This window comes from Hyaena hyaena, unplaced genomic scaffold (assembly GCF_003009895.1).
Source record: "Hyaena hyaena isolate Hyena2069 unplaced genomic scaffold, ASM300989v1 scaffold_2, whole genome shotgun sequence".
Lineage (NCBI taxonomy): Eukaryota > Metazoa > Chordata > Mammalia > Carnivora > Hyaenidae > Hyaena > Hyaena hyaena.
Genome location: NW_024080634.1, coordinates 5,306,031 through 5,333,820, shown reverse-complemented (window position 1 = coordinate 5,333,820; position 27,790 = coordinate 5,306,031). Strand labels below are relative to the sequence as shown.

The 27,790-nt window shown below is 42.4% G+C and overlaps 1 protein-coding gene across 3 annotated transcripts; it reads left to right on the top strand.

Moving 5' to 3' along the window:
• The first annotated feature begins 97 nt into the window (after window positions 1–97).
• Window positions 98–27,790, top strand: SETD4 (SET domain containing 4). 3 transcript variants are annotated; one of them, XM_039229521.1, is made up of 12 exons: window positions 98–1,054; window positions 3,451–3,613; window positions 8,542–8,637; window positions 12,279–12,316; window positions 14,626–14,714; window positions 18,271–18,700; window positions 20,772–20,946; window positions 22,631–22,712; window positions 23,609–23,689; window positions 26,442–26,565; window positions 27,213–27,343; window positions 27,509–27,790. In XM_039229521.1, the coding sequence occupies exons 2-12, from the start codon at window positions 3,541–3,543 to the stop codon at window positions 27,582–27,584; spliced, it is 1,395 nt and encodes a 464-aa protein (XP_039085452.1). In that variant the 5' UTR covers window positions 98–1,054; window positions 3,451–3,540; the 3' UTR covers window positions 27,585–27,790. The 3 variants fall into 3 exon arrangements, with proteins under 3 accessions (XP_039085452.1, XP_039085442.1, XP_039085460.1); XM_039229511.1 differs by having other exon boundaries at window positions 98–1,360; XM_039229529.1 differs by lacking the exon at window positions 27,509–27,790 and having other exon boundaries at window positions 98–1,360; window positions 27,213–27,472.

The window sequence follows — 27,790 nt, the reverse complement described above, 5'->3', positions numbered from 1 at the left end:
CTTTATTTGGATCTTACTAGCTTTCCACCTAAAATCTTCTTTTCCAGGATTCCCTCCAGAATACCACATTACATATAACTGTCATGTCTCCTTAATTTTCTCTGCTTTATGAGAGATTTTCAGAGTTCACTTGTTTTATACTAAGTTTGATAGATTTTGTTAAAGTACATGGTCGGGTATTTTGGGGTTTGTCTGATATTTTCCTCAAGGAGAAACTGAGATTATGAGTTTTGGGGAGGAATACCACAGAGATGAACTACCCTTCTTATATCTGGGGAATCATACATCAACATGCTTACTAGTCACCCTCATCACGTGACCATGGCAGTATCTGCCAGGTTTCTCTACTGTAGTTGATTTTCTCCCCTTTCCACAATGTAGTTTTTGGAAGCAAGTCACTAAGCATAGATCGCAATCAAGGCGGGGAAGGAGGCAGAAATTAAGCTCCATATCCAGGAAGGGTGTGGATTTCTCTAAGGCTGGTACCCGCAGAGCTAGGCCCAGGCAGGTGAAGTGGGGCGGTGCTAGCCGAGCAAAGGGGCGAGGCCGGGCCGGCTGGGAAGGGAAGGGCGGGGTCGAGCCAAAGGTTGCCAGGTAGGGCCGGATGCTACCTGGGCCTGAGTGCGAGACCGATGTCAGTGGGTGGAGGGTCCAAGAGAAGCCTGGCGGCTTTAGGGGTCGGGCCAGGCCGCGCGCACTACTGGTTTCGTCCCCTCTATTAGAGAACGAAGGACTCCGCAGGCCAGCTCTATGGAGCTCACCTTCCTCGCCGGGGGCCGCTGGGTTTTCTTTCCACAGGCTCCGGCGGGGCGGGGCGGTCGAGGCGTTTCCGGGACACTGGGCGCACGCGCGGGAATGCGCAGGCGCAGTCGCACTCTAGGAGGATGGTACTGCAGTAACGCGAGACGTCCGCGGGGCGACTGAGGACTCGGTTGGTCAGGACTCGCGGCGGGCGGGACTGAACTGGGCCTCTCCCTCAGCTGCCGGGGCTCTTTCCACAACTCGCGTGTCTCTGCGGCGCTGTTTTAGCCTCGCTGTGCCCGCCGCCGCCGAGGTGAGCCGGAAGGACTACGGGGCGACGGACGGTGGTGAACCGGGGGTCCGGGTCCCGGGATCGGGGCGCGCTGGAGCCCCGTGTGCTTTCACAGTTGGGTGTGAAGAGAACAGCTCAGCTCGCAGACCCCCAGCGGCCCTGGCGTTACGCTGCGACTGCAGTAACCTCCGTCAGCCGGACGTGCTTCAGCGGGTGTAGCCCCTGGACCGCGGTTGAGTCGCTCCGGGGGTGCGCGAGGCCTGCCGGGAGTTCGTACCGCGGGGGCCGTGACCCGCCTCCCGCGCGACTCTGCGCCTGTGAAGCGAGGTCCGTGCCGTCCGTCGCGCTGTCACCCGGCGTCCTGGTGCGGGCGGAGCGCCGGGCCCCGGAGGGGACTTGGGGTAGATGAGGGAGCCTTCCGCTGCTGGGGTGGGGTCGTCGTGGTGCCTGGGCTTCCTACTGTTTCCGTCCCGTTATTTCTGCGTTGATTCTAAAACCAGTCGTGCGTGTGGTTCCAGTGCTACATATGCCCCTAAGTAATATTCATGTTAGGTCACTTATGTGTTCAGACACACGGAAGTCAGAGAATGGGAGGGTAGAAAAGTAATAGTAACGGCCCCTCCTCGGGCACGTTTTTGAATGTCCTTCCTTAAATTCTCTTGTTTTATAAACATGCAGCATGTGTCCACAGCGAAGCCCAAAGGCGTCATTGAAGATTCCGCAGCTTAATTTTTCCATGTAATGTGTCTTGAACACCGCACATACCTTCTTGTAAATGGCTGTATGATACTCCACCCCATTGTGTGTTGAATGGATTTCATTTTTTATGCTTCCAAAGACATAGCATGTAGAGACTGCAGTAGTCCCTTTTTGGCAGGAAAATATCATTTTTAAAAATGTAAATTCACGTTAGGTAACATATAGTGTAGTATTGGTTTCAGGAGAATTTAATAATTCATCACTTAGATGTAACACCCAACAAGTGCCCTCCTTAATGCCTGTCACCCATTTAGCTCAATCCCCTGTCCACCTCCCCTCCATCAACCCTCAGTTTATTTTCGTGTTTAAGAGTCTCTTATGATTTGCCTCCCTTTCTGTTGTTATCATATATTTTTCCTTCCATCCCTCTGTGTTCACTTTCTTTTTATTAAAAAATTTAAAAAAAATTTTTTTGAGAGAGAAGAGTACATGCAGGGGAGGTGAAGAGAGAGGGAGGGAAACAGAATACGAAGCAGGCTGCAGGCTCTGAGCTATCAGCACAGAGCCCAAGGGAGGGGGAGGTGGGGGGCAAACCCATAACCTGGAAGATCATAACCTGAGCTGAAGTTGGATGCCTAACCAACTGAGCTGTCCAGGTGCCCCCATCTGCTTTGCTTCTTAAATTGCACACATGTTGGGGCATCTAGGTGGCTCAGTTGGTTAAGCATCACACTTCACCTTAGATCGTGATCTCAAGGTTCATGAGTTTGAGCCCTGTGTCCAGCCTGTGCTGACAGCTCAGAGCCTGGAGCCTGCTTCGGATTCTTTGTGTGTGTGTGTGTGTCTCTCTCTCTGCCCGTCCCCGCCCCCCCGCCAAAAAAAACATTAAAAAAAAATTCCACATATGGAAATCATATGATATTTGTCTTTCTCTGACTTATTTTGCATAGCATATTACACTCTACTTCCCTGCACGTTGTTTCAGATGGCAAGATTTCATTCTTTTCGGTCCCTGAGTAATATCCCAATAGTCATTGTAGTTTTTATGATGATTTGTTTGTTTTGTCTGCCTTCTTGGCTCTCATTCCTTCTAGTTTTTTGCAACTCCCCATTTACTTATATTGATTTCAGGATCCTAGTTTTAAGAACAAATTATTTACTTCACACTGAAAGAGGATTTAACAGAAAACAAAACTATTTAGAGAGAGAGCATGTGTGTGTGAGTGGAGGAGGAGCAGAGAGAGAGGGAGAGAGAGAATCCCAAGTAGGGTCTTTGCTGTCAGTGCAGAGCCCAACTCAGGCCTCAAACTCATGAATGGTGAGATCATGACCTGAGCTGAAATCAAGGGTCAGACTCTTAACCAAGTGACCCACCCAGGCATCCCAGAATTTTTTTCCCCCCTCTAAGAAGTCTTACCTTATAGAAGCTTTATGACTACTGTTTTTTCAGTGTTAGACTGGTGCTTAGTAAATGTTGATTGGAATTGAGATACATAAGTCACCAAAGCACACAGTTGTGAAATCGGTTATGAGGATTTTGATGATTAATCAGCATTTAGTAGGACTTTAACATAAAACTGTTTTAGAGTGAGCAGTATAATGGGCGGTTCGTTACTGCTTAAGGAGTGATGATTTAGCTCACAGTATAAAGGTTTTTGTACAAAAACACTAGAGAAAGTCTTTACTAAATATAAGCTTGTGTGTTTAAATCCTTGTAGGTACAAAGAACAATGCTTATCATACAATTGGAAAGAAAGGCAAAGAAATTATATTAGATTGGGCACCTGAATAGAAACTGCAGTTTTAGTATGAAGATGGGAAGAGGAAGAACAAGCCGGATCAGAAGACAGAAACTCTTCAGAAATTCTGTCTCAAGAGGAGGTACGGTTTTGATCTTTTGGTGCCGGTGACGAAGAAAAGGAATCTCTTGTTGATTGGTATTAACAGATACATGTAGCTTTTCTCAAAGGCACATGCGCAATGTTCAAAGAGAATATTTCTTAATACTTTTTTAAGGAATACCATTATGTTCTTTTAAACTCTTAAGGGAATGTCAATATATTTCTCATTGCTTCACCTGTTTTTTAAGTTTTTTTTTTAATGTTTTTTAAAATTTATTTCTGAGAGACAGAGGCAGCGTGAGCAGGGGAGGGTCAGAGAGAGAGGGAAACACAGAATACGAAGCAGACTCCAGGCTCTGAGCTAGCTGTCAGCACAGAGCCTGATGCAGGGGTCAAACCCACGAACCGCAAGATCATGACCTGAGCGGTAGCTGGATGATTAACCAACTGAGCCACCCAGGCGCCCCTCTCATTGCTTCACCTTTGTCTTCTTTGGGATTGACTTCAGGCTTCTGTTTCCAGTCCTGACCTTTTTCTTGACCTATAGCTACCTGTAGAGTATCAGTGTTTGGGTGTAAATCCATCATTTCAGATTCAGTATAACTGAGTCTGAGCAAGACGTATGTGGAATTGTTTGACCAACAAATGCAGTTGTTATTTTTGATGAAAGTTAATAAAACTTTTCCTACTTGATCCCAAGCCTGTCAGCACCATCTGAGGCAATCTTTTCCTGTTTCTTTGCTCTCTCTAGCTAGTGTCCTACTAAATCTTGTCTAGTTTTTGTTAGGTAGCTTCTTCCACTCCATCTACTACCGAAAGATTTCAGCTGGCTCTTTGCTGGTTTATCTACACCCTTGTTTTTCTAACTTGCTTGTTTTTCCATTTGTTGCTCTCAGTCTAACTTTCCTAAGGGACTATTCTCATGTTGCCCTTTGGTTTAAAAGCCTCCGTGGATCCTCATTCTATTTTGCATGATATATGAATTCCTCCTCCTCCCTGACATTACCTCCCTTATGTGGGGGCTTCACCCTGCCACTGCATGGACCAGAAGTATGTTCTCTACTTGCCGCTCCCTGGGCACACCCTACATATGTCTACTTCTGCCATTCCTCCAAATCCTTCTTCAGTCCAGATCACTGGTTTTCCTTCTCTTAGAACTTATTCAGCTTTTCTCCAACCTTTAAGACTGAGCTGAGATCTTATTTATTTGGTAATGCCATTTTTAAGTTTTTACTAATTGTCACCCTTTGCTATGATGCTTATTGGGTGTTTACTAAGATAGCGTCTTAGTAAATCCTCTTCTATATATCTTTTTGCACTATTATTCTTTTATTGTTTTTTGGGCTGAAAATGCTAATTTTTATTTATTTATAAGTTATTTAATTTTTAAAATTCCGGTACAGTTAATGTACAGTGTTATTCTAGTTTCAGGTGTACAGTATAGTGATTGCACAATTCTATACATTACTCACTGCTCACCATAAGTTCACTTTTAATCCCCATCACCTATTTCTCCCACCCCCCCACTCACCTCCTCTCTGTAACTATCATTTGTTCTCTATATTTAAGAGTGTGTTGTTTTATTGATCTCTTTTTTTCTTTCTTTGTTTCTTAAATTCCATGTATGAGTGGAATCATACAGTATTTGTCTTTCTTTGGCTGACTTATTTCACTTAGCATTATACCATCTAGATCCATCCATGTTGTTGTAAATGGCAAGATTTCTTTTTTTTTTTTAATTTGGTTAGGTAATATTGCATTGTGTGTGTGTGAGAGAGAGAAAGAGAGAGAGCGCGAGAACCGCCTCTTCTTTATCCATTTGTCTTGTCAGTGAACATTTGAGCTGCTTTCATAATTTCGCTATTGTAAATAATTCTGCAATAAACAGAGGGGTGCAGGTGTCTTTTGGAATTAGTGTTTTTATATTCTTTGGGTAAATACTCAGTAGTGGAATTACTGAGTCATATGGTAATCCTATTTTTATTTTTTTTCTGTTTTTAATTTTTTGAGGAAGCTCCTTATTCTCTTGGTCAATGGCTGTATCTGATAACATTCCTACCGATAGTACATAAGTGTTCCTTTTTCTTCACATACTCACTCATACTTGTTTCCTGTGTTTTTGATTTTAGCCATTCTGCAATCACAGGCGTGATGTGATATCTCATGTGGTTTTGATTTGCATTTCCCCGATGATGAGTGATGTTGAGCACCTTCTCATGTGTCTGTTGCCATCTGTATGTCTTCTTTGGAAAAATGCCTTGTTTTCTTTTTCTTGACTACTGAGAGTTCTTTAGGATATTCTGGATATAAGTCTTTGATCAGATAGGTGTTTTGCAAATATTTACAATTATTCTGTGGTATTTCTTTACATGCTCTTAACAGTTTCTTTTGATGAACAGAAATTTAAAATTTTCATGAAGTCCTGTTTATCAATTTGCTGTTTTAGGGATCTTCCTTTTGGTGTTGTACCTAAGAAATTTGCATAAGCCTGGGTTGCAAAGATTTTCTAGTATGTTTTCTAGTAGTAGTTTTATAGTTTTAGGTTTATATTTAAGTCTTTGATTAATTTTGAGTTAATTTTTATAGATGGTACAAGATAGGACTAAGTTCATCTTTTTTTGCTTATGTAGATCCACTTGTTTCAGCAATATTTATTGAAAAAACTATCCTTTTTCCATTGAATTGCTTCTGTACCTTTGTAAAAAATCATCTATTCAAATGTGTGGGTCTATTTTTGGATTTTCTATTCTTTTCCATTGATTTCTTTATTAGTCTTGGTGACAGTATCACATAATCTTGGTTACTATAGCTTTATAATAAGGTTTGAAATCAGTATTTCAAAGTGTTTTTGACTATTGTAGGTCCTTTGCATTTCCATATGGATTTTAGAATCATTTTGTTAATTTTTACAAAAATGCCTGCTTAAATTTTGGTTGGGATCATATTGAATCCATAGATCACTTTGGGGAGAATTTGACATTTTAACAGTGTTTAGTCTTCTAATCCATAGACACGGTATATTTCTCTGTTTATTCATGTTATTGACTTTAGATCTTTAAAAAAAATATTTTTAATTGTGGTAAAATACATATAGCTTAAAATTTACCATTGTAACCATTTTTAAGTGTACTCCAGGAGTGTTAAATGCATTCATATTGTTGTGCGATGAATCTCCAGAACTTTTTTCATCTTGTAGAACTGCGAGTCTGTACCCATTAAGTAGTAAACTCCTCATTCTCCACTTTTCCCTTGCCCCTAGCAACTACCATTCTGCTTTCTGTTCCAATGAGTTTGACTATTCTAGATACCTCATATAAGTGGAATCATAAAGTATTTGTCTTTTGTGACTGGCTTATTTCACTTTGCATAATGCCCTTAAGAGTCATCTATGTAGTGTGTATCAGAATTTTCTTCCTTTTTATAGCTGAATAATAATCCATTGTATTTATGCCACATTCTCTTCATCTATCTGTGGATATTTAGTTTTTTCTACCTCTTGCCCATTATGAGTAATGCTGCTATAAACATGGGCAAATATCTCTTTGAGATCCTGCTTTCTATACTGGCTGTATACCCAGAATTGGAGTTGCTGGGTCAGTTCTGTTTTTAATTTTTTGAGGAATCATCATTGGTTTCCACAGCAGCTGCACCATTTTACATTTCCACCAACAGTGCTCAATAGTTCCAACTTTTCCACATCTTTGTTAACACTTTCTATAATTTATGCTTTTTTTTTTTTTTTTTACAGTAGCCATCCTAATGGGTATGGAGTGATGCACATTATAGGTTTTTTATCTTAAATTTTTATTTATTTATTTATTTATTTATTTTGAGAAAGAGAGAGAGAGAGCATGAGAAAGGGAGAGGTAGAGAGAGAGAATCCCAAGCAGGTTTCACACATCAGCACAAAACCCAATGCGGTGTTCAGATCCGCAGACCATGAGATCATGATCTGAGCTAAAACCAAGAGTTGGACGCTAACCTGACTGAGCCACCTAGGTGCCCCTGCACATTGTAGTTTCAGTTTGCGTTTCCCTAGTGATTAATGATGTTGAACTTTAAAAAATATTCATTCACTATTTGTATGCCATTATTGAAGAAATGTCTCTTCAAGTCCTTTGCCTGTTTTTTAAGTGGCTCTTCTTTTTTCATACAGGCCTTTACAGCTGTAAATTTCCCTATTTCATAGTTCTGGAGGCTAGAAGTCTAAAATCGAGGTGTTAGCAGGATTGGTTTCTTCCCAGGGCTAAGAGGGAAGCATCTTTTCCAGGCCTTTCTCCTTGGCTTGTAGATGGTTATCTTCCTGTGTCTCTTCGATCATCTTCCCTCCATGCATGCCTGTGTCCAATCTTCTCTTTTATATAATGACACTAGTCATATTGGAATAGGGCCCACCCTAAATGACTAAATTTTAACTTGATTACTTCTGTAAAGACCCTATCTCTAAATAAGGTCTTATTCTGAGGTATTGAGGGTTAGGACTTCAACATATAAATTTTGGGGGTACACAGTTCAACCCATAATAGATGCCTTTTATTTATTTTTCTTTCCCTGTTACACTGGCTAGAATCAATAGTACAATCTTGAATAGAAGTGTGGAGAACAGACATGCTTGTCAGGTGTGTAAGCTGTAGGTTTTTTGTTAGATAGTCTTTATCAGGTTGAGGAAATTCTATCCTTGTTTGTTGGCATTATTTATCAGGAATGAATGTAGATTTTATCAAATGCTTTTCCTGAATCTTTGAGGTGATCATGGTTTTTCTTTTTTAGTTCATGTTACTTAGGCATGTTTTAAAATTTATTCTTTTTTATAATATGACTATCTAAGGCCATTACTTTTTAATTAATTACTTAATTACTTAATGTTCATTTAATTTAATTAATCAAAGTAATTAAATAATTAAAGTAATTTGATTAATTACTTAACACTGTACTTATTCTCTATTTTTTCTTTTTTCTCTTGATTAGTGACTGAGAGTTACAAGCCTGAATTTATAGAGCTTAAGAAGTGGCTGAAAGACAGAAAGTTTGAAGATACAAACTTAATACCTGCTTGTTTTCCAGGTAAGGCCTGTTATTAAAGTCTCATGACTTTTCTAATATGAGAGACCTGTGGTGATAGGAAAACAGGTGTAGTTCTTCAAGGTGGTCTGTATTCTCTCTGGGAGCACATCTTCTGTTGTGCCAGGTTTTCTACTTTGTAGCAATAATATTTATTTATCCTTCACCTTGTTCTAAAAATAAGTTGAGTGACTTATGAGGAGAAATTCCCAAATGATGAAATAATATCAAAAATTCTAAAAGGAAAAGGAGCATTGAAAAATAAGGTGAAGGAAGGGATAAGAGTAATATGTAAAAGCCCTGATTCTAAAATCTTGTTGTATACCTGGGAGGTGAGCCACAAATTTGACTTGTCTTTCCAGACACCAGACGATTTATATGATCAACACCTGAGTCTTTGTGTTCTATAAACAAAACTAAATTGTTTACTCAGCAGAAGTTCAGGTATTCCTGGAACTGAGACCTAAGGGAAATGTCTTTGTTGGGTTGTCATAGGGAAGGCATTTATTAATGTAACTGGTGTCCTTATCATCATGCTTATGGTGGTTTCATGGGACTTTTCAAACCATGTAGGCTGATGGGATTATCCATAGCTCAGGTGAGTCAAAATAATTTTCCAAGAGAAGGAGTTTCCAAACAACCAGTGGAAGTGCTCATTCTCTGGTGGTGTGGCTCGAGAAGAGGAGTCCTAGGGAGGCCTTAGCTGGCATGTGGCTGTGCTCCCCAAGTGTTAGAGGAGTAGCCCTCTCTGTGCCCTCTGTGTGGCTATAGCTTCAACAGTCACCTAAGCAGAGGCCAATTAACATAATTTTCTGGAGTTGAGGAGCTGGATATAGAGTTTGGATTAGTATTTTCTTCTGGAACATTCTCTCCTAGAACTTGGCAGCTTGCTCTGGGTGTGTGCTTGCATACAGTACCACCCAATTTTGTCCAGAAGGGGGCTTGAAGTATCCATGGAGAGGACCAAGATGCTCTTCAGAAGGATTCTGGGTCTGGTGTAGCATAGAGACGCCTATGCCTTCAGGGCCTTGAAGTTCTATATTGCAGGGCAGATACAGCGCACTAACCTTACAGAAAATTAAATCATATGCCTCTTGAGTGCTCCTTTTGGCCACTGAAATGATTAAGTACCTGTTACAAAATTTAACTTTGAGCAAATTAACTTCCTTATATATCATCAAGATAAATAATTGACCATGTGTGGCTCTGGTTGAATGAGGTGATGTATGTAGTTATACCCTATGTGTCAGTTATACATGGTGACTTTGGGCTAAAATACTTGCCATTATCTGTTAGGGCTGCTCGTATGTAAGATGGTAAACCATTTTTGTCAAGCTCTAACAGAACTTTTAACTTTCTGTTTTTGTGTGTCAGGAAGCACAAAAAATAGTAAAAGTCATGCTCTTAGATTTGACTGGATGGAGTTCTTCACAAGATGATCCAGAGAAAATTGTGTCGGGTGTGGACTTGTGTCTTTCACTGTCTGAGAAATGCCTCGGATTTCTCTCTGCTTTAAGAAGGATAGGATTAAAATGATCAAGCAGGGATTGGCATATGTTTACATGGAATGCCTGAAAATAAGTAATCTGTCTATAATTTGGAGCGGTAAAGAGTTACCATTTTTAGTTGGAACAACTCTTTCTGGGCCCACCTCCAGATTCATGGTCACAGAGAAGCTAAAGCAGAGCGGTTTGGTAATGATCATAGCCCACTACTTACATTTCTAGGGGCAAGGATCCTCTGTTTTAGTTTGGGTTGCTGTAACAAATTCCCATAGACTGGGTAGCTTAAACAACAGTTTCTTTCTCACAATTCTGGGGGCTGGGAAGTCCAAGATCATGGCATGGGCAGATTGAGTGTCTGATGAGGGCTGATTTCAGGTTTACAAATTGCCATCTTCGTGTTGGGTCCTCACGTATTGGAGAGCAGGGAGCTGGACAAGCTTTCTGGTCTCTTCCTACTGTTGCCGTAGGCACCAAGTCCCATTCATGAGGGTTCCATCCTATGACCTAATCACTTACCAAAGGCCACACTTCCTAATGCCATCACATTGTGGGTTGGAATTTTGACATGTCTTCTTTAAATGTTTTGTATATTTTTAGCTCTAAATCTAACAGGAGGGACCATTTATGGGAACAATTCTGGGTATTTAATCATGGTTTGTGGAGGGGCAAGGCAAGGCTCCTAAGTTGCAAGCAGGATTCAGTCTTTAGATTCTCATTAGATTCTCACCTGATTTATGCTTTGATTATTGACCCTAGTATTTCCTTTTGCCACCAAAAGCACTGGCCAATCTGGGTCTCCCAGTTAGACTTATGATCGCAGAAATTCAAGGTGCTGGGAAGTCTGTAATAAGCTTTACTTTTATAAGCTCCTAATGGCCTTATCCTCCTACCTTGCCTTAGTAAGTAAACGTTCCTGTGATTTGTTTTCTGATATTGATACTATGTTGTAGAAATACAGGTGAAATATCTTCCAGATTTATTTCATATGCCAGGTTCTGTTCCTATAAATATTTGAAGAGAAATTTCCACTTAGATTAGTACAAAGGTCTTTTAAAGGATGACCCTGTAGAAAAAATCCTCCCATTAGTAAATGGTTCCAGAAGGGGTTCTGACCCCCAGGGATGAGTAACTCTGTCGTGGGACATACAGAAGATATTTAAATAAGTTCCTAAAACCAAATAGTTAACAGACAGTATGCTTCTGGGTGGGGAGATGAGTTATGACTCCTCAAATCAGACTTGGCAGACACCTGATCGAGGACTCGAGGTAGAAGTTCCATCCATGAAGTAGGAGCTCCCAGTAGTCCTGCAGGGATTGACCTTTGCTGAATTGTATTATATTCCCTCCGAGTTGAGAGAAAAAGATCAAGAAGTGTGAATTTGAAAAGATGAATATTCTGGACCTCATATAATAATTATAGGTCATAGTGTACCTAGGCCTGCCAGAAAAGCCATTACCTGACTGTTACGGGAAGGCAGCCTTTGGCCTGGCAGGGTTAATTTCTGGGTGTTGGTGGTGTTGACAGTGCAGCTGGTGAAGTTACTTGCTGTGACTGCTCTGGCCAAGGCCTTGGTTCACAGGGAGGAGCTGGTCCTGGATTGCACCTGCTGAGCTCACCTGGTCAAGGAGAGTCTAATGACTTTCATGACTGGGGAGGGGAGGGTGTCATCTGCAGTCTTTGTGGGGCCTGAGTGGGTTTTACTGGCCAGCCAGTCAAAGAGGTCTCAAGATCATCATGGAGAAAGCTGGCCTGGTAGTGGGTAAGGGTAGCTGAGGGTCCAGCCTCTCAGCTTTGGTGGGCGTCAAGAGCAGACCCCCAGCACGGCCAGTAGGCCCCAGAGGAGAGGGTCCAGCTCAAAGGGGCCTGTAAGAGACACCACAGTAGATATGTGTAAAGTTGATTATCTTTAGGTCTTGCTTCTTTGCTCTTCAAGTATTATAAATGCAAAAGGAGGTCAGGATATTTTCCAGAACAGCTCCTTGATCCTCTGTTTCCCCTGAGAGCCAAAGGATAAAAGATGCCTAGCTTCAGCTTTGTGTAATTTCGAAGTTCAATCGCATTTTTCTTTTGAAAATGATATCCCTGAGATCTTGAAGATATCATAGGATTTACCCTTTTTTTTTCTTTTTGTGTCTTAGGTACAGGAAGAGGACTGATGAGCAAAACTTCCCTGCGGGTGAGAATTTCTCTTATCCTTAAACCTAATGTAGATTTTGCTGCTTTGTTTTTGTGCTTCAGATCAAGTGAATTAAATATTTCAGTCACACAGCCATTTTTTACCTAATGATAGGTTTGAATATAATTGTGTCAGGATTAAGTTTGCTGCGTATAAGAGACAAACCCAACGTAACAGTGCTTAAACAAAGTAGAAGTTTATTTTGCTCTCAAGTAAACAAGCCTGGATAGGCAGACCTGGGCTGGTGTGGTTGTCCCAGGCCGTTAGAGGCCCAGGCTCCTTCCAGCTTTCTGTGTACATCCTAGAGGAAGCCCTATACCCTCAGGTCCACGGTCTAGCTCCTGGAGCTTGAGCAGCAGCATGGAGCCAGGGGGTGAGGAAGGGCAGGCTTCCTTCTTTTAAGGAAATTCCAGCTCCATTGCATCCACAGTGACTAGGCGCACAGCCCCAGCTGGCTTCGAGGGAGGTGAGCCGCGTCCTTTCCCTGGAACCTCCAGATTCGAGTGCGTTAATGGCAGGAGGGGAGAAGGCACATTGGGTTGGCAGCTAGCCGTCTCTGGCACCGCCAATTGTATAAAGCAGACCATATTTTAAATGTGCCAGGGGAGGAAGGCGCTCTTATCTGAGAGGCTGTGTGTGGTGTATGAGTGCAGCCTCAGGAAGCAGAGAGCAGAGCCTTGGAGCCTGTCCCAGGGTGCAGGGTGGCCTTCAGCTCGAGACCCCCAACCCCACCTCCCCAAACCCCCAGCTTCTTTTCTCACCTGCAAAACAAGGTAGGTGACATAGGTGATCTCCCAGGCCCATTTTAGTTCTTTCTGTGCTATTTAAAGGACATTTAATGCACAGTTTTCTATAACGCTAGAAGTTAATCCTTTAGTTTATTTTTAGTTCCTTAATTATAATATCCAGCTGTGTACACATGTTTAGCCTAAAGAGTGGTACCATTTAATGTATAACTCTATTGTACTTTTATTTTTTTAATTTAAAAGTTTTACATTGGGATAAAATATATATGACAAAATTTACCATTTTAGCCATTTTTAAGTGTATGGTTCAATAATATTAAGTACAGTGACATTGTACAATATTTTTACTTACTTTTTTTGAGAGAAGGAGGGAGAGAGAGAGCAAGTGGGGGAGGGGCAGAGAGAGAGAGAGAGAGAGAGAGAATCCCAGTTTCCATGCCCAGTGTGGATCATGACTTGAGCCAAAATCAAGAGTCAGACACTAAACTGAGCCACCTAGGGAGCCCACAATACTTGTATTTTTTGAGAGAACACGTAATTGACTGTGCTCTATTTCTGGAGGAGAAACACGCCTCACATCTAAAGCAATAAATATAGGCCATCTTTGTTTAGATTCTGAAATGATAATTGGCAGTTGCTTCACATCTGCTTTCAAATACAGCTTTCTGTTAAACTTTTTGAACATTAGGAACATATTTTACACATAGTGAAATGCACAGATTTTAAGTGTCTAGTTTGTTAAGTGTTGATGATGAAGAGATTTATTCCAGTGAAGAGTATTTTATTAAGTGCCTTTTTTTTTAAGTCAGAAAATCGTGGGCTGTTGGAGTGGGAGTAGACTCTAGGGACCATCCAACTTGATCTTGAATGACAGATGTTGAAACCAGAAATTGAACCCAGAAGATTTTTGGCTGAGACTTTTAACCAACTTAGATGCCAGTTATAATGAAAGCCAGGATCTTAATTAACATCAGCCTTCTTAATGCTTTATTTCTTCCTGGTGTCTATTACTTGACATCTTAATTTTTCTTTCTGTGTTCTGTCTCAGTGGGAGGAACTGAAAGCTACACTTTTGCAGGTAGTAAATGAGACCCTTGTGTGGGCGGGCTGCCCTTTCTTTATCTAGTTGGCAGAGATGTTATGGAGAGTAGGCCATTGCTGGGAGTAGTCACTGGACGCATGGATTTCACCAGATGGAATGGTCTCTGCCATTTCCCACAGCTAGCACAATTTCCTTGTGTAAGAAAGTGAAGGAACAATATGATGTGAGTTGTCAAAGTGTTTCCGTATGTGCTGGTGAAAGGCTGACTGCTAGTGGATGTCAGTCACATGAGTCACCTTTGATTGTTGGTGGGGCTGCGGTCCCTGACATCGGAGCAGTCTTGCCTGCATCTGCTGACCCAGGGACTTGGGAGGCAGACTGCCGGTGGGCTCCTCGGTGTCCGTGGTTGGCTTTTGCTGGGTTCTTAGGAGGCGGTGGTGGACTCAAGACTTCACAGAACTTGTGCTCACAGGTTCTTCTCAAAGCATGGGTGTTCTAAACTTTACTTTCTTTTTGGTAAGGAGGGACAGGTGATTATTTCATTGCCTGAGAGTTGCCTGCTCACCACGGACACAGTGATTAGAAGCTACTTAGGGGCGTACATCGCTAAGTAAGTGACCACACCCGTGATTGTCTGCTCAAATGCTTGTCCTTTCAAGTCCACATCATCGGCAAATATGTCAACTAAGGCCTAGTTCATTAGGACCACCCCCTTCGTATACCTCATACATGTTTCTTCTCTGAAGTATGTTCTTGATTCCTTTTAAAGTGCATTTTTGAGCAAATCAGAGAACTCTAGATGCTGGCGAAGATGTGGAGAAACGGGTACCCTCCTACACTGTTGGTGGGAATGTAAGCTGGTACAGCCCTTCTGGAAAACAGTGTGGAGGTTCCTCAAAAAATTAACAATAGAACTCCCCTATGACCCAGCAATAGCACTGCTAGGAATTTAACCAAGGGATATAGGAATAGTGATGCATAGGAGCACATGTACCCCAATGTTCATAGCAGCACTCTCAACAATAGCCAAAACTTGGAAAGAGCCTACGTGTCCATCAACGGACGAATGGATCAAGAAGATGTGGTTTATCTATACAATGGAATACTACATGGCAATGAGAGAGAATGAAATCTGGCCATGTGTAGCAACATGGATGGACCTTGAGGGTGTTATGCTGAGCGAAATAAGTGAGGCAGAAAAGGACAAATATCATATGTTTGCACGTATAGGAGGATTAGGAGGAACTTAACGGAGGACCATGGGGGGAGAAGAAGGAGGGAAATGGTGGGGGAAAGGGAGAGAGGCAAACCATGAGAGACTCTTGAATGCTGAGAAGAAACTGAGGACTCATGGGTGTGGGGGGTGAGGGGGGAAATGGACATGGAAGAGGGTGCTTGTGGGGATGAGCACTGGGTGTTATGTGGAAACCAGCTTGACAATAAACTATTTGTAAAAAAAATAAATAAGTAAAGTGCATTTTTAAGGTTTTTAATAGGCTGCTTGGGATGTGGGTGTGAATCCTGATCTATCACTTATAGAAAATGAAGATAAAATGGGAGAATGGACGTAAATCATTCTGAGTGCCTTGACTCCTCGTAGCCTGTTCTCCTCCATCATCATAGGTCTTGACAAATGTTACTCTTATTTTACTGTACATGCTTGAATTCTCCTTCAACTATGAAGAGCTATTGACATTATGAAAGAGTTAGTTTTATTTAGCATAGGAGGAGGCCAAAAAAGGAGCTGAGAACTATTTTCTGGGTTTTGTTATAGGGGGCCTTTGTTTTGGGAGACTTTTATGAGGACAGAGTGAGTGAGATCCTTAGCAGAAGGGGTTTCTAAATTATGAGGGCTGAAAGATTGTATTGCTTCTTAACCCAAGGTAAGTTTTGGACTTTTAATCTCCTTGACATGTTTTTCGAAGGCAAATGTATCTTTATTGGCCTGAGTAGAAGCAAGGATACTCTTAGTATTAACATTTTCTGTATCATTCTGAAATTTTGAGTAGGATATTTTGCAGTGTAGAATCTGGACTTTGAAAGATTAATGAAAACTTTTCTAAATATATTCATGCAACATGAGATCTTTTTATTGGTAACAAATAAAAATACTGCAAGGTATAATTGGTAACTGACTGGGTACATTTCAGAATTAAAACTTTAGCAAATGTATAATGAGCTTCTTGAGTTTCTGTCTAGGTTAGTATCATACAGTAGAACTTTGCAGTGATAGCAATATTTCACTCTCTCTGGTCTAGTATGGTGGCCATTAGCCGCATATGGCTATTGAGTGCTTGATATGTGGCCAACGTGACTGAGGAACTGAATTGTAAATGTGCAGGGGTCCAGCCTCTGCAAGCCAGGGTTGGCCCAGAGAGTGATGGTTGGCGTCGGCAAAAGACGACACAGAGCCAGCCTCTTCAGGTGGACTGCTCAAATTTATTTTTCAGCTTAGGGTTTTTATATAGCAAATTCAAACAATCATGCTTAAACAATTTACATTTTTTTATTACAGTCATAGGACTTAACATTTCTAAGTTTTCTTGACAACAGTGATTTCATGGTACATAATTTCCACTTCAACCAATAGAATTCAACCAGGTAGTCATAACAAAGTTTTATATATTCTTTACTACGTATGACAGGGTATCTAAGGATAAGTGAAGTATATTGCCAGAATACATGAGATCACAGTGCTCTTTAATTATTTAAATTTAGTGGGCATGCAAAAACAGGATATACTTGTACCCGCAGTTGTAGGTAACAGACTCTCACAACCCCTTACTAAGAAAGAACAATGTCAACATTTATCATAGATGTTGTATGGAAATGTTTTACGTGGATCAACTAGAATTTGGTCTCTGCATTTACCAATCTCACTCTTTGGCCAGAACAATCCATAAGTTGCCTTACAGGCTTGAGGTCAGCAGGCAAATATTTCTCTAACACTTTTTCGAGAAAGTCCTCCACAACTAGTAAGTCTTGTTTTTGTCTCTGCTTATGGCATAATATGTATTCTTACTGGCAATTATTCAAGGAAAATGAATTCTAGGTCTCTTATAGACTCCATGCATACCGGATTGTCTCCAATTTTGCTAATTGCTACAATATTCATTAGACAACATCTGATTGAGAGGGCGGACATGATATTTAGGTACATTCCATTTTGGAGGAAGCGGGGAACTTTGGGCGATTCTGGTTTCATATTAACCCTAGAATAGACTAACAGCAGAAGTGAGAGTAAAAGGTACAGACAAAGTAGAGAAGAATTCTTCCGGGGGTTCTTCTGACTGCCTTGCAGTCTTCCCTGGGCCTTGCCATCAGGGATGATCTGCGCAGTCCTTTCACACAGGTGTTTCCCTGGGCCTTGCCATCAGGGATGACCTGTGCAGTTTCGGTCTTTGGCATAAATGCTATATTTAATTAAAAAAAAAAACCCTAAAACTGAAATAGCTCTAAGTAGTCTGTGCTTATTGGATGGGGCAGGTCTAGATTCTTTCCACCAATTTTCCCCCACCAAGTTTGATACCCTTATCCAAGTGAAATAAGTGAATCAGAGCAAAAGCTTAAAAAAATTGTTTTTTAATGTTTTATTTATTTCTGAGAGAGAGACAGAGTGAGCAGGGGAGGGTCAGAGAGAAGGAGACACAGATTGGAAACAGGCTTCAGGCTCTGAGCTGGCTGTCAGCACAGAGCCCGATGCGGGGCCTGAACCCACGAACCGTGAGATCATGACCTGAGCCAAAGTCGGACGGACGCTTAAGGGACTAAGCCACCCAGGCACCCCAAATCAGAGCAAAAGCTTTAAAACTAGAGAACCAGTTGGAAACAAAGAAGCTTGTTACAAAAGGGAATCCTGAAAAACAAAGCTGGAACTTTGGGTTAGTGAGCCAGTTCTTGTCACTTATCAGTATGACTTCTTTAGAGCGCTTACATCATGGTGTACTCTGGAGAGGAAAGTTTGAGGAGGCAAGAGACCCCCTTTTGGGCACTTGAAATAAGCTCAGAGTGTAACAACAGTTTGGCTACAGTCCCTCTGGGAGCAGAAAACACCATTAGGATATCTGTGTCTCTAGCTTATTCCATATTTTGAATAAAAGTATTATTTTTAATCTGCTTTTTAATAATTTAACAATTTAAGTTATTTTGGCTGTTAATTTTAACAGGTGGCACCCTCCTCCATCTCCTCTGCTGGCTCTGTGTACCTTTCTGGTTTCAGAAAAGCATGCTGGAGACCAGTCTCTGTGGAAACCTTACCTGGAGATTTTACCAAAGGCCTACACCTGCCCTGTTTGTTTGGAGCCAGAAGTGGTGAATCTTTTTCCCAAACCTTTGAAGGGAAAGGCCGAAGAGCAGAGAGCCCGCGTGCAAGAGTTCTTTTCTTCTTCCAGAGACTTCTTCTCTTCCCTGCAGCCTCTGTTTTCCGAGGCTGTCGAGAGCATCTTTAGCTACCGTGCCTTCCTATGGGCCTGGTGTACGGTCAACACCAGGGCCGTGTACGTGAAGCACAGGCGGAGGCGCTGCTTTTCCGCAGAGCCGGACACCTGCGCACTCGCCCCATTCCTGGATCTGCTGAATCACAGCCCACACGTGCAGGTGAGCAGTGGGCAAGGGGCATGTTCTGTTTTGACAGGAAGGACTCTGACTTGTAGAAACGGTGACTTTGAAACCATAGAGAGAGGTGTTGCTGTCATTAGGTAAAGCTCCCTGCCGCCAGGAGATTTTCTGTCCTTCCTCCCAGCCCCATTTTCCCTTCATAGCAATTTTTTTTTTCTTTTTTTCTTTTTTGTTGCTGTGTTTTCATACTCTGCTGTCCAGGCCCACAGTGCTCAGTGCTGTGTCCCCTGGATGGCCTTAACCAGCAGCCCCCTACCCCCACCTTTGGTGCAGACTCCTCTTTCATCCTGTCAGTGTGGGGACAGAGGTCCAGATTGCTGTCCTGTTCCCTCTCACACGTGGTGGCATCACTGTCAGCATTGATCTTTGCCGTGATTGCTGACTGACTTGCTGCCTCCCTCTCTGAGCTGTGTAAGGATGGAGACTCTGCCTTGTTTTGCCCGTTAACCACAGTGCTCAACACAGGGCCAGGCATGTAGTGGGCATTCTTTAAGCCTTTACTGGATGGATGAATATCTGGGAAATATTAAAGAGACCCTCTTTGGGAGGTAGTCCTGGATCTCGTCCCCAGCCCTTTCCCCCTGTGGCACGTAACAGAGACGATTATACTTGCAGGCTTGCTGGGGTTAAGTGCCTGGCTTCAAGGGCAGAGGTGTGCACATGTCGGCATACCTGTAACCCGCTCAGGGTACACTTGGAGATACACTGGCTGGGCCCTTGCCCGTGCTGTTCCCCTCGGACCCCACCCCACCTGGAGAAGATCGTTGGCATCTCGTTAGCCCACATGCCAGTGAGAGAAGAGTGTAGGGAGGCCCGTACTTTGCTTTGTTAGGCCAGGGCCATCTCCTTGCCTGTCTGCTTGTTGCTTTTGTAGAAAGATGAGTTTTTGACACTGTGAAGCAAAGGAGGTAGAGATTAGATGGGTGTCTCTGTGACTGATGTTAATGAAATAATGTCGGGGTGTGCAGTGTAATAGGATGCTGAACACAGGGACTGAGTCGGTCCTCACTGGCGTGACTTTTATTTTTATTGGGCTGTCAGTGCATTTGTGCTCTAACCCAGCGATTTCACAGCCAAGTGAAGGGGCATCACAAACTACAGCCTGTGGGCTTGTGGCCCCAGGGCTCTGGCAAAGCCTGAATTATTTGCCCTACAGCTCTTGATGGAAGAAAGATTGCCGATCCTTGGTTTAAAGATTTGCAGCTGGCTTTTGGCACATAACTCAAAACCATGGCCCTGCTCTGTTGTGCAGCATGCTGGGAATTTTAGCCCGTTGCTGGTCCTTGCCCTCACTGTGTAGTATGGAGGCCTTAGTGCCTGTACCCACTCCTTATTGTGGAGAGCGGGTAGGTCACCTTTGTCTTTTCCTCTGTCATCTGTTAACTAACAGAATTGTCACAAAATCCATGTGATTGTGTCAGTCAGTATCCTGCTGCTCAAAGGCTGTGTGTTGTACAATCTGAAGTTCCTCTGCTGCCTTGATGTCACAGGGCCTCACAGGGCCCCAGCGGCTTGACTGTGAGCCCCCTGCTCTCACTGGATATGCACCCATCCCCACGGTGGCCCCATCAGCTGGATTAGCACACACCACCTGGCCTCAACCTAGCAGCCTCCAGGTTCAGATTCCTGCCAGCCCTTGAGATTATTCAAGCAAGCAGTCACATCTTCCCATGGGAGCCAGGGGTCACCTCTTGTTACTCCAAATCCTGCTGCCCACGGCCCCTCCTAGTCACACTGCTCCTGAGTGTAGCCGGTGTGTCCTTACTCCCCATGCTGTATATGTGACTGGCAAACTGCTGTCAGTCTTACCTGTCCATTGTCAGGTGTCATGTGTGCGACCATCCCGAGAATCCTTGGGCAGGACCCTTCCCTCACAGAGGGGTTATGTGGAGGCAAACAAGAGGCCCAGTGCAGATGTGGCTTTTTCCACATGTGGTTAAATTCAGGGAGGAGTGTTTGAAAGCTGCATCTGCCTTAAATTAATACAGTAACTTAATATTTTTAGTTCTATGCTTGGTTTTAAAAAAACTTGAACAATTTTCCTTTCTAGGTAGAAGCAGCATTTAATGAGGAAACTCGCTGTTACGAAATTAGAACAGCTTCCAGCTGTAGGAAGCATGAAGAGGTGTTCATCTGCTATGGCCCTCATGATAACCAGCGGCTGCTCCTGGACTATGGATTCGTTTCCGTCCATAATCCTCATGCTTGTGTTTATGTCTCAGAAGGTTGGAATCAACTTTGTTCTTACTAAGATGATATAATTCTTTTTTCCTCCTTGTCTTGGGATATAGTTTTTTTAAGTTTTAGTAAAAATCGCAAAACCCTAAAATGTATACCATTTATCTTCCCTTAGGTAGGACCAGTGAAACAACAAAGCTTCCATTATTATCGAGGATAGGAAGAACTGAGAAAAGTTGTGTTCGGTTAAGACAGACAGTAGAACAGAAGAAAAGGAAAGCCACTAAGGAAATGATTATAATATTGAAAAGTTGGGAAGAAATAGAAATTTTTGTACTGAAACATTGCTACTGTCACTAAATACAGGATAGATTAGAGAGCAAAACATAAAAAATATTTATTTAGGGACCTACTGTATGAGGGACTGTGATAATCACAGGGATAAATCTTTTACATAGTCTGTGTTTTGGGGGGTTTAATGCCACAATGAAATATTGATTGCTATATTTTGTGACCTACTAACTAGCCATCATTGGTATTACTACTTAAAAGAAATAATTGCGCTATTAAATTTATGCTGTGGAAATTCCTAATGTAGTATTAATAACAGTACATAGAAAATGGATTTCTTCCCTTCTCTTGACACAGCAGAGAAATAGTTTTCTAGGCTTTGAAGAAATATGGCCAGAGGTTTACCGAATACATAATTTGGAGTAGTTTTAATCAATGAAAGCTGATGGAAATGGAAATTTTTGTTCAAGGTGAAACTACTCCATCCTACAAGAAATAATATTATTTCTCAAAATAGAAATAAAAAAACAAAAACCGAGCCTTGCTGGATCTCTTAGAAAACTAGCTTTGAGATTAGCCTCCTGTTATCAGAATAGCTTTAATATTGATGACTATGAAATACTGATTTGTCAAACAGTTTTGAACAAAGTTTACATTTTAGTTATTTTTACATTAAAAAAATAAAACCATACAAATATAAAAAGGAAATTAAAAACATTTTTAAATGTTTATCTTTGAGAGACAGAGTGTGAGCAGGGGAAGGGCAAAGAGAGAGGGAGACACAGAATCCGAAGCAGCTTCAGGCTGTGAGTTGTCAGCACAGAGCTCCAGGCTCTGAGTTGTCAGCACAGAGCCCAACGTGGGGCTTGAACTCACAGACCACGAAATCATGACCTGAGCCGAAGTCTGACACTTAACCAGCTGAGCTAGCCAGGTACCCCAAAAGAGAAATTTTGAAAATAGAAAAATCAGGCATCACCCTGTTACCCCCAAAAGCTTTAATTTTTGCATGTTATTGCTTATTATCATAATCACAAATATCCAATTTTGAATTCTGGCTTTTGAGACCTTTATATTCCAAACAATTCCTCATGTATGTACAGCTCCTGCATGTGTGGTCAGTGTCACTTCCCAGCTTCCTGCCACTGTCCTAATGACCTGGTTTTATGGGCTCATTGGCTTAGTGGGAGCATACATGGAGTCTGTGGATGTTTGGTCCCTTGCCCTGGAATTCTTGTAGCTTTTCAGGGGCCAAATAAAGATTCATTGACTTGGAGCTTTTCACTGTGAATTAGTAAATTCTGGAGCTTTTCAGTGTGAATTAGGTAAAACCATTCACACACATCTTCATTGCTGAGTAAAGAGAGAGTAACTTTAGAAGGTGCACATTTCTATCGAATGACACCCTAAATTTCATTCTGATCTTTTTATTTTATATAGATATACTTGTTAAATACCTTCCATCAACAGATAAACAGATGAACAAGAAGATTTCCATTTTAAAGGATCATGACTTTATAGAGTAAGTGTCTCTTAAAATTACTCCTTCAGGAAACTTTGATGAGAAAATGGTAGGCAGGGTTTCTATAGATATGAGATACCTCCTGACTTGTTCCTGTTAACAGTTCCTGTTGACAGGTAGGTGTTTACTGAGCATTTACTATGTGTACTAAATTGTGCTTGATGTGGGCACACAAGGAGTGTAAGGTACTTATCAAGAAGATTGTTTGGGTGTATTAGGCTTGAAGTATTAAGTGATCAAACCATAAGAAAGCCCTGTTTATTTTGGTTGGGAGCCCGGTGTGCAGCACAGGGTCAGGTGGGATGGCATCGGGCTGCTGCAGGCCTGGCGGGCCCTCAGTCACCCTGCAGTGCGCTCCCGGCGCTTCGGAAGCAGGGCTGTCAGGGGCCGGCTAGGTGGTTCCACAGCAAGTGGGATACATAGGGTTCGAGGCTCTCCCTTTCAGATTTTCTTCTGTAAATGAAACCAAGTTTGAATGATCCAACAGCGGTGTGAGAGCAGCCTGGCTGTGGTGGCTGCCAGTTGTCTGATGCCCGGGGCGATGCCCATATTCATCTTTCATCTCCAGGGGCTTGTGGCACACACCCTCTTCGTCTGGCCTCCTCACCCAGGCTCAGCTCCCTACCAAAGTCAATTGGAAGATAGTTTTTTACCTTTTTTTTTTTTTTTAAGAAAGAGTTTTGTGTTTATTTTTGTTTGTTTTGTTTTGTTTTGTTTTACTCTGGCTTTATTCTTATGTATTTGCAGACTTAGTTTTCTCTTTTACATTTGTGACCAGGATGCCAGGTTACATAATGTTCAGCCCCTTCAGAAAACGTTTAGCTCGTCAGCCATTTGCCATGGTGTCATGAAGTACTGAAATGACAGGTGTGTCATTATTTATTCTTATGCTTTAGGAATTTGACATTTGGATGGGATGGACCATCTTGGAGGTTACTCACAGCTCTTAAGTTGTTATGTCTGGAAGCTGAAGAATTGTAAGTTTCACGTGTGTCGGTCATGAGCGGTGCTTACAACCTAGACATAAGCCGGGGGCTTCCTTTGGCTTACGTTCAAACACTCAGCCTGGGAGGAGAAAGGAATGCCACTGGGTACTGGGTGGCTTATTCTTTATGGAACTTGCCCGTGTGGTGAGTGTTTCACTTCTAAGTTTTCACCATTTCTGGAATTCTGGCTTTAGAGTCACAATCAGAGTACATGCGCCTCAAAACTTCTCAGGTATTTTCCCCTGGTGAACTGCAGCTGATTGTTAAGAGTAAATATTTTAAAAAATGCATCAGCACTGTTCAGGGGGAAGACTGAGTAGGGCGTTTTTCCCTGGGGACAAATAGCTTCCTTGGGGAGCTGTGCCCTCCCCAGGGGCAGATCCAGACCCCTGCTAAAGGAGAGGCCTGGATATTTCCATGGGGTGGGGGGCAGATAGAAGAGCCCCAGGTATAGACACACACCCTGGTTAGGCTCCTGAACATGACCTTGAGGCTGCCAGTGACTCCCCCAGCATGGAAAGGACTGCCCGCTCATACAGCTGCGTGCTTCCCAGTGCAGGGAGCAACTTCAGCCTGGGTCCACTGCTTAGCAAGAGCTCAGGTGAGAGAAGCCACCTGAAGAGAGGACTTGCTGAAAATGGTGACCCCATCCTTGAGTGGGTGGGAGGACTAAATGAGCTGACGCGGAGCACTGTGCCGCGAAGTAGTTGGTGCTCATTCAGTGGTGCCTGTTAAGATGTGGCTTACATCTTTCTTCAGGGACTCGGGGAAAAATCACTCCCCGGTCTCAACAGCAGAAAGAGTGTGTTTATTCTCAGCAGATGGAGTGTTTTTATCTTACAGTCATTGTGGATTCTGTGTCTGATAACGTTTCTTTCTGTTTATTGTTTGCTGGAAAACTTGTAGGCAAATCTGTGGTTCGTTCAAATGTGTAGGATTTTAAGGCATGCAGTGTATCCTGGTTGTATCTTCTTCTTCCCTTAACCTTCCTTTGTCTTGTTTTCCTGTCCATTCATCTCACCTTCTGTTTCGTCTCACGTGTGCTCACGTTAAGTGTCTTTAAATCCTTCTTGGAAAAAGGTATGAGTCCTTCTTAGGCACATACCTCAAATTATATAAAACAACAGGCTGTTTCCCAGAGGTCACCCTGAGACCCTTTTCCTCCCTTTGAGTTATTCCTAACAGTCTGGAGTGGCGGTGTGGAGTGGCGGTGTGGAGTGGTGGTCTGGAGTGGCCATCTGCCATGGCCATCTGCCGTGGCCATCTGCCGTGGCCGTCTGGAGTGGCCGTCTGGAGTGGCCGTCTGGAGTACTGCAGCAGAAAAGGCCCGAGGCAGGGATTCTGCCAGCTGGGCGTTTGCATGCTGTTTCTACCTCTCCTCAGCTTTGTCACTTACCTTCCCAATTCTCAGTTTCTTTGTGTCTAACATGGGGATAATAATGCTTTCTTTGTATATATATAATTTATAATTATATATATTTGTATATATAATAATTTAATTGTGAAGATTAAATTAGATGATGGTTTTATATGAAACACTGTGCCTGGCATATAGTGTGATTTCCTTCCTCCCTCCCTCCCTCCTTCCCTCCCTGCTCCTGATGTTTCAGTTGTTATCTCTACAGCTGAAGACCTTTAAGACTTTATTCCCTGTGTAGGTTGCCAGCTGCTCTGAATTTCTTAGTGACTGCTGTATACTTCCACTCTGATGTGACACTTGTCACCTTACTTTTCCGTTCCTAAGCCATTCCATTTCAGATTATCTGCATCCAGAGTTTCTTCCTATACTCTCTTCCTCTTTGCTTCGTGCCACCTTCTAGCATGTAGATTTGGCTCTGCCACCTTCCGGCTCAGCATCTTGCAGTGACTCCCTCTTGCTTACCCTGAAACACTTAGATTCCTCTTGCAGAAAGTAGACCCCATTTGCTTCCTGAACCCTATTTCCTACATATTTTTGGATTATAAAATGGGAATGACCTATATGTACAGAAAGGCTTCATTAGGGGCGCCTGGGTGGCTTAGTCGGTTAAGCGTCCGACTTTTGCTTAGGTCATGATCTTGCGGTTCGTGGGTTCGAGCCCCGCGTCGGGCTCTGTGCTGACTGCCAGCTCAGAGCCTGGAGCCTGTTTCAGTCTGTGACTCCCTCTCTCTCTGACCCTCCCCTGCTCACGCTGTCTCTCTCTCTCTCTCTCTCCTAGAAATAAATAAAAAAAAAAAAAAAAAAAAAAAAAGAAAGGCTTCATTATAAATTCCTCCTTCCATCTTGAGAACATTTTACTTTGTGAAACATGTTCTGTCCAGTTTACCATAGTTTAGGAAAGGCTGTCACTCGAAGAGAAGGAAAATTCTTCCGCTTTTGTCCTTAGTCCTTAGTCCTATTGGCTTGTTCTCACCTTCCTGTTCTATCTTTTCCTCTGTTCCCATGGCTGGTGGACGTGACTCTACTTAATTTATGTGCTAGACACAGGATTGCGATGACAATAGAGTTCAGTCCCTGCCTGCAAAGAGCAGCAGTCCCCTTGATTCTTATTCTCACCTGTTTCTCCTCCTTGCTCCTCTACCTTGTCTGCTTCAACACGGGAACTGCATGTGGGGGGAGGCTTAGGGAGTCCGCTAATGGAGTGAGTTTTATTATGCTTCTAGAAAAACAGGAGAAGAGTTTGTGTGTTGTGTTGAAATGTAAAGGCTTTCTTTACGTTTTGAGAGCCTGCTGACATTTAATTACTAAACAATTTCATTCTAGTACGTGCTGGAAAAGAATACTTCTGGGGGAAGTAATTTCAGATACAAATGAGAAAACAAGTTTGGACATAGCCCAGAAAATATGCCATTATTTCACAGAGGAGACCAATGCTATGCTTCAGAAGGTATGCTTCTAGAATATCACATTCGTCTGCTAAAGAAGTGTTTTGACTGAGAAGTTAACCTGTTTTCTACTTGTTACACCTTATTAGGGCATTGTTTGATGTTTAAATAGATGAACACTGATGTAATTTCTGGGATTTTATGACTGTTGGCATTGTGTTTATACCTTTAAGTAGGTAAAATTATTGGATGAATTTTCAAGTACTCTTTTTTAAAAATATTTTTATTTAGTACATGTTTTACTGAGAAATCAGCTCACTTTAATGAAAACATTACTGGGATTAAAAAATAATTTTAATGAACCTTCAAGACATTATGCTAGGTGAAATAAACTGGAATACAAAAAGACAGATACTGTGTGATTCCACTTATGTGAGTTATCTAGAATGGGCAAATTCATAGAGACAGAAAGTAGAATAGAAGGTACCAGGGGCTGGGGGAAAGGGAGCTGAGCAGTTACTGTTAATAGGGTAGAGAATTTCCATTAGGGATGATGGAAAAATTCTGGGTGAATAGTGGCGATGCTTATATAACATTGTGAGTGTACTTCATGCCATTGAACTGTACACTGAAAAGTGGTCAGAATAGTCAATTTTATGTTTATGTGTGTTTTACTACAAGAAAAAAATAATTTTAAAATACCTTCCAGATTTCTCATATGAAAGATGAAGAAGTGACTTTGATAAACCAGCTAACTTTGGTAGAAACATTGTGGACAGAAGAGCTAAAGATTCTGCAGGCCTCTGCTAAGATTCTCAACAGTTTGCAGACACCTTTTAGGTAACTTCACCTAATGTGTTTGATCACCTCCCGTGGTGGGTGTGACTTCTTAACCAGTTTTAAAGGTTTATTTGTATAGAATCATTTACAGTCAATGAGTGGTTCCTATTAAACAATTATATACTTATCCTGCTCCTTCTGCTTTTCTTTGTTGGTGGGATGGAGTGGTGGCCGCCGCTCAGACGCTGAAGGACATCTTCAGGGGACAGGGCAGGCTCTGTGGATTCTGGAGTGGAAGTGATGATGGACGTGTCGTCCCTCACAGCACTTTGAGAAATATTCTCAGAACAGACCCCAGGCCTGCAGGAGGAAGTAGGAGGAAAGCACTGCTCTGTAAGGAGAGGGGCCTGAGGGGCTCTGTGTGTGGCCTTTCCCTGGGTGTCCTGCTTCCCCACTGACTCAGCAGCTATAAAAGGACAAGAAGTTGTGCTTTTATTCTGCTCTGAT